At 29.1% G+C, this 9,115-nt stretch overlaps 1 protein-coding gene across 1 annotated transcript; it reads left to right on the top strand.

Moving 5' to 3' along the window:
* The first annotated feature begins 3,026 nt into the window (after positions 1-3,026).
* On the top strand, positions 3,027-8,127 carry LOC110670042 (rac-like GTP-binding protein 5). The gene is made up of 7 exons (XM_058148625.1): positions 3,027-3,464; positions 5,010-5,097; positions 5,184-5,293; positions 5,392-5,455; positions 7,259-7,323; positions 7,462-7,527; positions 7,646-8,127. The coding sequence occupies exons 1-7, from the start codon at positions 3,366-3,368 to the stop codon at positions 7,748-7,750; spliced, it is 597 nt and encodes a 198-aa protein (XP_058004608.1). The 5' UTR covers positions 3,027-3,365; the 3' UTR covers positions 7,751-8,127.
* The last annotated feature ends 988 nt before the right edge of the window (positions 8,128-9,115 follow it).

Genomic DNA, 9,115 nt, shown 5'->3' with positions numbered 1-9,115 from the left:
ATGTAACTTTCTGCCACTTCATTTTTCACGTTTTCTTCAGTCTAAAGAGTTACACGGGGTCCAGGAAGTTACACGGGGCAAGTTACACGGCTCGTGTACTTTTGTTTCTTCATTGGCTATCCGACTTTCTTCTGGCAGAAAGTTACACGGGTCTGGGGCTTGGCTTACACGACCCTTGTACTTTGTATCAGCAACAATACTCAATCCCTTCTTCACTTTTAAAATACATAATATTTTATTAAAACAACTTTATTAAACCTCAAATTAAAATAATATTTTATTATTATTATTATTATTATTATTATTATTATTATTATTATTATTATTTAGAATAACTCTTACTTAATACTTTAATTAAACATAATAGCATTAACGATAATAATAGTAGTCATTATACCAAATTTAAAAATATCAAAACATAAAATTATAATTTAAATTCAGTAATCCAAAATATTAAATCTAACTTCATAATAATCTTATAAAATTTATTAAAATAACAAAATAATGTTAGGATAATATTTAAATATCATACAAAAATATAAAATTTATATTTAAAAAAAAAAAATCAAGTTATTACACTCTTCTTCCTGGCTTAAAATTCAAGAGAATTAATTGTTAAACTCTTGAATTAAATTTTGAGAAATTATTTCTCACTACTTCCACTTGCTAAGAATCAAGAAATCTTTCTCCTTAGTAATTCCTATCTTGGTCGAACTATATAGGAAGAGCAAGGGAGAATTTTGCTTGGATCTAAGGGCTTTGATCAAGGGGCTTGTGTGGACAAACTAGAGAGCCAATACTTGGTGGCTTCACTACCTGAATTAGGTGGTTAAAATGTAATTCTGCGCCTATTGGTTGAGTTTTTCTCCAAAACTCTAACTTTGTAAGTTTGAGAATTTTGTTCCCTAATGGTCAATTAGACATTTTAGCAATTGATTGAGACCTAAATTAAGTGTTTTGTAATTGTGTAAATGGTTTATATATTGCATGAAACTTAGGTTTGAAAAATTTTTAAAATTGCTAACCTTGCACCTATTAGTGAATTGTTCCAAATTTTGTGCATTTTTCCTTTAGAATCTAATATACAAGATATATAGTAAAATTAATCTATTAAATACATAGATTCCAGTGTTCATAGTGAACCAAGTCTAGGTCAGAATTTCACTTGCTGAAAAAATTTTTCTTACATAAATCTGATTCATTATGGACTCAAAACATAAGATATATAGTAAGATTCATTTATTAAATACATGAATCTCATTTGATTATATCTTAATTCTATAGTAAACCAAGTCTAAATAAAAATTCTCTTCCTAAAATATATTTCTATTAAATTCATCATTAGTAGATTAAGACTATAACAATTCAATTCATTGTATTTTACTTTTAATAAGAGTTTAATTAATACCTACAATTTTAATATTTATAATAATTGTGTCCTTAAAATTTAAATAATTTTCTTCCATTTAACATGCAAAGAATTTTTAAAATTCACATTTTAGGTAAGATTTTGCCAATTTATCAATGATAATGAATGGTATTATTTATATTTTTTAAAATTAAAACAACAAACACGTGTTTATAATAAATATTATTTTAAATTGAAAATATTATTTATTTTTTATAACTCGATTTATCTATTTGTAATATCTAATTGTGATATTATACAATATACATTTTATAATTACTTTTTTTTCTTTTTTATTACTTCGAAATTCTTGAAAACAATAAAAGTTCGGTACATATAATATTACGATGTTTAGTAATATAAATTAATTTTAAATACATAAATTTAATATTGTATGAATATATTTCTGTAAAATTTAATAAATTAATTTTTATTAATTAAAATATTAAATTGACATCTGTCATCCACCACTCCTTTAAGCCATATCTACATTTATTAGGGTAATGTAGCAACTACTTGATATTTATATGCACAATCAATTTTTATATTTAAACATCTGTAGCTAAAATTAAACACACCTAATTTTATTTCAAAAATTCGCTTAATAAAAAAAATTTATTTAAGTCATATAAATAATATAAATATTTTATTTTAAATTAACGTAAAACAATAGTCAACGTTAATAATTATTAAATGCAATGATAAATCTCACTCTATTTTTGATAAAAAAAAATTCAAATTTAATCATTGAAGAATATATTGTTGAATAGAATAGCTACAAAGTCTGATTATTAATCACAATCATCTTAATTTTGGCCTTTTATGATACATAAAAGAAGATAAATAAAACATTCATTATTTGCATTTCAAAGAAAAATAAGAGAAAATTACCAAAAAAAATAATAAAAATGGAGGGATTTCTTCTAGATAAATGTTATTCATAGTTTTTATGTTTTATTTGCCTTCATTATGATGCAAATTTTAAAACTATAATTTTTCAATTTTTTATTTAATAATATTAGTCATAATATTTAAATTAAAAATTAAAAATTCATTTATTCCCATTCAAATTAAATTATTCAAATTCAAAAGTAATTTTTCAATATAAATTTTATGAAATTATCCTTTTATATAAATGGTATGTTTCATAAACTTGTAGAATTTAATAAACACAACTATTTAAATTATTTTTTTTAAATCAACTATTTATAATTTAAAATTATAATTATATCATTAATATATATATTCAAAACAAAACTCCATTATAATAATTTAATCTAATTTTAAAAGAAAATTTTTGAGTCCAAATTACTTAAAATAAATTTAATATTATAATTTAAATTGATATAAAATATACACATATAATTGTTAAAGATATAATATAAATAATATTATTTGTTTATAATTTAACATATATTTTTCTATTAAAATAAGAATTAATCTAATTATATCTAATTATATGCCTTTTTTTCCAAACAATATCAAATCTTAAAATGTAATTTAGAAATTAAAATAAAATTTTCAAGTCCAACAGCATTCCATTTTTCTATTTTAACCCAGATTTTAAATATTTTAAAAAAAAGAAAATGAAATTAAAAAAAAAAAAAAAAAAAAGGGGAGAGAGAGAGAGAGAGAGAGACAGAGAGAAAGCGATAGGAATTGGTGGGTACATGATGGTGAAGAGTTGGGGTCCTGAAATATAGGTTTGTGTATCATTTATAGCTGGCAGGAGCTGTCCTCCTTTCAAGGTCTAGCACACCATCTCAAATTTCCTGCTTGCTACCTACACGTAACTCATCTCTCTCTCTCTCTCTCTCTCTCTCTCTCTCTCTCTCTCTCTCTCTCTGAGTTTCCCCAGCGCCTCTCATTGCTCTGTCTATGTTGCTCAAGAACTGAAAGTATAGGTTTTTCCTAATTGAAACCAATAACCCAGAAGGAGGAAAAGAGATAAAGAAACATGAGTGCTTCAAGGTTCATCAAGTGCGTCACCGTTGGTGATGGTGCTGTTGGCAAGACTTGCATGCTTATCTCCTACACCAGCAACACTTTCCCTACTGTATGTATAAACAGTTATGATTTTTTTCTTTGTTTTTGTTTTCGGGTTTGTGTTTGTTTCTTGAGAAAACAATAAGTATTTGTCGAGTTAATTGAGTTTGTGCAAGTGTTTTGTCTCTAAAATTTTGTGTAAAGCTATTTTCTTTTTACTATTTCTTTTGTCTTTGTTCTGTTTTACAGTCGAGAAAATGTGGGAAACAAGAAGGAAATTTAATTTCTTGACTTTTTCAAGAATGTCCTGGCTAAGTCAACTGAGTTTCGTTGAAGTAATTAGCTTAGTCGAGATGCCTTTTTTTTTTTTTGGGTAAAGAACTTTTTGATTGAAGTGTCAAGCTTTGGGCTATTTTGCATCTGTTAATGTTTGGTTGCCAAGGAAATTCCGGAAGCTGAAAGAGAAATCCAGCATTTTCCTTTTATTTTGCTTATGTTTAATTCTCCAATGTTTGGATACCAAGAAAAAAAATTACTCAATTGACTCTGTGTTTTATCCAAGAAATTAGCTTTGAGAAGATGTGTTCTTGTGTGTATCTGTTTTACTTGATTAGAGTCAATTGAAGTATCAGATTTGGGGTTTTTTTATCTGTTTGGCTGCAAATGGGAGGACAAGAAAAGGAAGCAACATTCTTGATCCTAATTTACCAAATTGTTTCAAAATAGAGAAAAGTCAATCACCATCTTGACTTATCCTTATATGAGCAAATAGGATTAATGGAGATTCGTGTTTGGCGCCTGGGAGGCTAAAAATGGACGACTAGTGTATTTTTGGATGGTCTTTGAGATTCACTGAGACATCCTGAATGAAAATGCTTACTGAGACTCTTGGTTGGATCCTTTTAGTTGAATATTGAGTATTCAGAATTTGGGTCTAATTTGTAGCGTATCATGAGAAATTTGTATAAAATTATATAATCCAATAAATAGTGGGAAAATAGGTTTTTCTACGTTTGTTAACTTTGAACTAGCTTTTATTATGTGTGCCATAGGTTGGTTTCCATGGAAATTTTTATATTAACTTTGAAGTTATAATGCTGTTTTTCGGTTTTTTTGGATGATTAATTTCTTTTTGGTTCTCTATCTTTTTGTTCTCGTAATGTTGAAAAGTTAGGTGCTTGCTCTTATGCTCTCTCTCTTATTCTAAAAAAAGATATATGAGTTTAGGAGTATAACTTGGTCTCTTCTTAGCAGCCAGTGTACATTTGTTTCTACTGAAAATGTGATTGAGGAAACATTTCCTTCAAAAAGCATTGATGGCATTATCTTTGTTTGCAATGATCTTTGTAGTTGATGATTATAACATAGGCTTTATGCATATATCTATAGAAGGTTCTGTTTTAGATTATTGGGTGTTTCATGGCATATGACCTGGAGTACAGTTTAAAGTTTTATAGGAAGTTCTATTGTATGATCGTTTTGTTGGTGATTTGGCATTTCAGCCATTATCAATGAAATTTTGTTAATTTTGCAATACAAATTTGAGGCAGAATGATTTGGACATGAAGAATTATTTATTTTGTTCCTTTGTGATTTACCATGAATTATGAAACAGGATTATGTGCCAACTGTATTTGACAATTTCAGTGCAAATGTGGTTGTGGATGGGAGCACAGTCAATCTAGGGTTGTGGGATACTGCTGGTATGTGTGCAATTCATAACTTTTCTTCTGTTGTTGTCTTTGAAAGTTTATTATTATAAACTTCATGGATTTGTTTCATGGGACAGGCCAAGAGGATTACAATAGGTTAAGACCTTTGAGTTATCGTGGGGCAGATGTTTTCTTGCTTGCTTTCTCTCTCATTAGCAAGGCCAGTTATGAAAATGTTGCCAAAAAGGTATATCAGCATTATCTTTTTAAGCTTCTTTTCATCTTTTAATAGTTTGATTATATGATGTGCTTATGAATTTCTACATTATATGTTTCAATTTTCAGTGGATTCCTGAATTGAGGCATTATGCACCTGGAGTACCAATTATTCTTGTTGGGACTAAGCTTGGTTAGATGCTCCTACTCTGCTTTTTCTTGTTTTCTTTGTAATGATGGTGGCAGTTATGCTTAGCTTCTTTTGTCACGAAACTCTTTGCTAGGACTTCAATTTCTTGACCATAGTATGCATAATAGCATAACTTGATTGAAAACTGCTGAATATTTATCTTCATTTTTCAGAAATTGCATTTATTATAGTTTTTCTGCTTCATTACTTCTTTTGAAGGTTGGGTTATCTTTCAAGTATCTACTTTCTTGAATGTTATTGATTTCTAGCTTATTGAGGAAGTTTCCAACAATATCTTACAAAATAGCAAGTATTATGGTGTTTCTTCGACCCTCGTTTTTCTCCCCCCTTTGAAGTTTTGATGTGTCTGAATGCTGTTATGTTTCAATAGAATCATAATGATCTAGCAGTTTTTCAATATTCCCGTTGGGGCAATAGTTTCAGTTTTTCAATTTTAATTCATGTAATAGTTGGATTTTTGCCCTTAAAAACAGAAATCTAATGCTATGGAAATCTTGTTCTGCTATTAATTATCACATAATTTAATTTATTCAGAAGACATGGGGGACCAACATCTGACTTTATCTCACCCAGTCAATTAGCCTGTGAGAACCATAAATTCTCTTACAAGTTTTGCTGATCCTAGTTATGATGGTTAGACAATGTCGGGAATTGCAGGGTTCTGCATATGAGAAACTTATGAAATGATGCTTAAAATTTCAGCTGAGATGTTGAAGATCTTAGCATTCCATTCTTCCTACATAATTGATAAGTGACTAGTGTTATGAAATCAAATGGCATTGTTGAGATCATCTTTCACCTACTTTTTCTCATTCACTTGTAGACAGGAGAAGAGAGGAGGAGGAGGAGGAGGAGGTGGTGGTGGTGGCTTAATTTAATTTTACTTTAATGCTTGTTTACATTCAAGCACGTGTATATGAAGGCCATTTTACTTTAATTCAGTGGGAAGATGCTTAGTATGTTAAAAGGTGATCTAAAGTACTGGGACTGAGATAGAATATGGTACATAGGTACAACTGAGGATCAGACTTTTCCAAATTTTTTATAATTTCTTGACTTATTTGAAAATTTTCAGTAATACAGTGTTGTACTCATGCCGGACTGCCCTTTCTGATATGAAAAACTGATGTTGTAGGTAAGGAGTCCATGTAATTTAAGAATGACAACAAGAACAAGACAAAACCAAAAACTAGAATTTAAACATCTACTAGTTGTGGACTTGTGGGGACCTTAGTAAATTTGTTTAGTGATACACAAACCAATTAGACTTGTCACATTCTCAGAAGTTAAAAAATAAATAAATAAATAATTAGATAGGGTATTGGAAAAAATATGGAGAATTAAAACAATTGTTTTGTAAGGACATTTTGTTTTAATGGTGATCACGAAAGTTCATCATAACAGTATTTCAAAAGTGAGTGTTTTCAATGAAATTTCCTGAGAGTCTCTTCTTTCTGAGGTGCTTGGAGTAAATATTTTTATTGTAAGCATCAAAAAATGCTTGAAAAACACAAATTCTACTAGCTTACCTTTATGACTTGCTTCTGGGCCAACTCTCTTCTAGATTCAATTATGATGAGAAACAAAGTGACTCTATCTTGTTGCAGTGATTAACATGCAAAAATTCACTTCCATGATCCTTACTCAACGAAACTACCTCATGTTAGTTGCCAAATTATTCTCACTAATTATATTATGCTTTAGTGTACAATGTGTCCTTGTCTTGTTTCTACTCTTTTTCAATGAGAATCAAATTCTCATTACAACTAAATTTTCTTCTTCTAGACCTCCGAGATGATAAGCAATTCTTTATAGATCATCCCGGTGCAACACCCATTACCACTGCTCAGGTATTAATTTAATTGCCATTTCCCATATTAAGAATTATTTTACAAGTTCTATTTTAAAATCCGTCACCTTCTTGCTTGCCTCTGTGCTTCATCACTATCATGTCAGCTATGAAAATAAATTTCCTTTTTTCTTGAAAGGGGGAGGAACTGAGAAAGCTAATTGGGGCTCCTGTTTACATTGAATGTAGTTCTAAAACTCAGCAGGTATATATTCTAATTTGGCCTCCTATTTACATTCAGTCTATTCTTTTAACTCTGCATAAGGGAAAGCTGGTACCTACCTCATAACTGATTTTATTTCAACCATCCTCTGCAAATACAGAATGTGAAAGCTGTCTTTGATGCAGCCATTAAAGTAGTTCTCCAGCCACCAAAACAGAAGAAGAAAAAGAGAAGAAAGGCTCAAAAGGCCTGCTCCATATTGTGATTGAGAAAAGCTGTGGCGGAAAACATAACCAATTAGGCATTGATCCCATTAGTTTTTCACCATCACCATCTCTCTTACGTTTTCTCACCTTGTGGAAGCAACAGGATTTCGTCTTTGCATCTACTAACAGAACTAGGAAGCGCATTATAATCATCAAGTTGGGAATTTGTCACTATCTGGGTTGCATTTGGATATGTATATGAATGATTGGGTTTGTTGACATGAACACCCCTATTTCTTTAGGTCATTCTGCATGTATTGACTAAATTCAGGATGAGTTCTCTGAAATATTAATCTGTTTCCTCTTGTATTATGTATGATATGTAACTTAGTGCGCCTGAAAAATCTTAATATAATTATGGTTTTTTGTTAGATTATATGAAGTTTGTTCATATGAATTCAGCTGATTTTGATCGGTGGTTTATATCTACTTTGCATGTCAACTTCAAACCTTTTCTAGATGCCTGAGCCATGCTAATTAGCCTTTTCTAGATTCCTGAGCCTTGCTAATGCTTCTGCTAATTAGCTTGGGACTAAATATTTCGCCTCTTGGAACATTGATCTGCTTTCTCAGGAAACTTTAGCTGTGGTTCTGAAGGTATTAGAATGGAGCATCCTGGAAGGTCTCCGCTGGAATGCCAGTTTAAAGAAAGTGATATTTGCATGTAGAACTGGATTCATTATTGGAGCATTCGATAAATTGACGATGCATAATAGCAAATATCTTCCAATTTCTTCCAAAATTCCAATTATTCTGCACTTGCTACCTTTTCTCTGGAATTTATACTGTGCCACCTTTCACCTGGTTAATTGACTAACCGTCCCTCTGATTCAAAAAAAGTCACTCTGACCACAATGGTAGATTTTCAAATAAAAATATTTACTACTTTAAATTATAAATTATAATAAATTCCTAAATAATAATTTATTAAAAACAATTTAATTCAAGCGTCAACAAAAATATAAGTTAATAAATAATTTTATAAATAAATTTAAGAAATAAATAATTTTATTAATAAATTTAAAGAATAATAATTTATTAAAAATAAAATAATTTTATTAATATATAAGTATTATTTAATTTAATCATAGGAAATTACAAATATGAGAGAGATAAAGAAAGGGAAAAAAAAAAGTAAAATGTTGATTTTTTTTTTTTTAAATAAAGAGGTAAGATAGTAATTTTTTTACTTAAAAATATGATATTGTAGTAATTAGAACTTTGTTATATAAAATTAAAGTTAGAGAAATTTAATTTTAAAAAATTAAAATTAAACGACTGAAATAAACCACTTAAGTTTGGGGATTATTATTACAATTAACTCCACTTTCACCGGTCTAAAAAAATAAGTGGATTGATTTCTT

The sequence above is a fragment of the Hevea brasiliensis genome, chromosome 6, assembly GCF_030052815.1.
Source record: "Hevea brasiliensis isolate MT/VB/25A 57/8 chromosome 6, ASM3005281v1, whole genome shotgun sequence".
NCBI lineage: Eukaryota > Viridiplantae > Streptophyta > Magnoliopsida > Malpighiales > Euphorbiaceae > Hevea > Hevea brasiliensis.
This window is presented reverse-complemented; position numbering and strand designations above follow the sequence as displayed.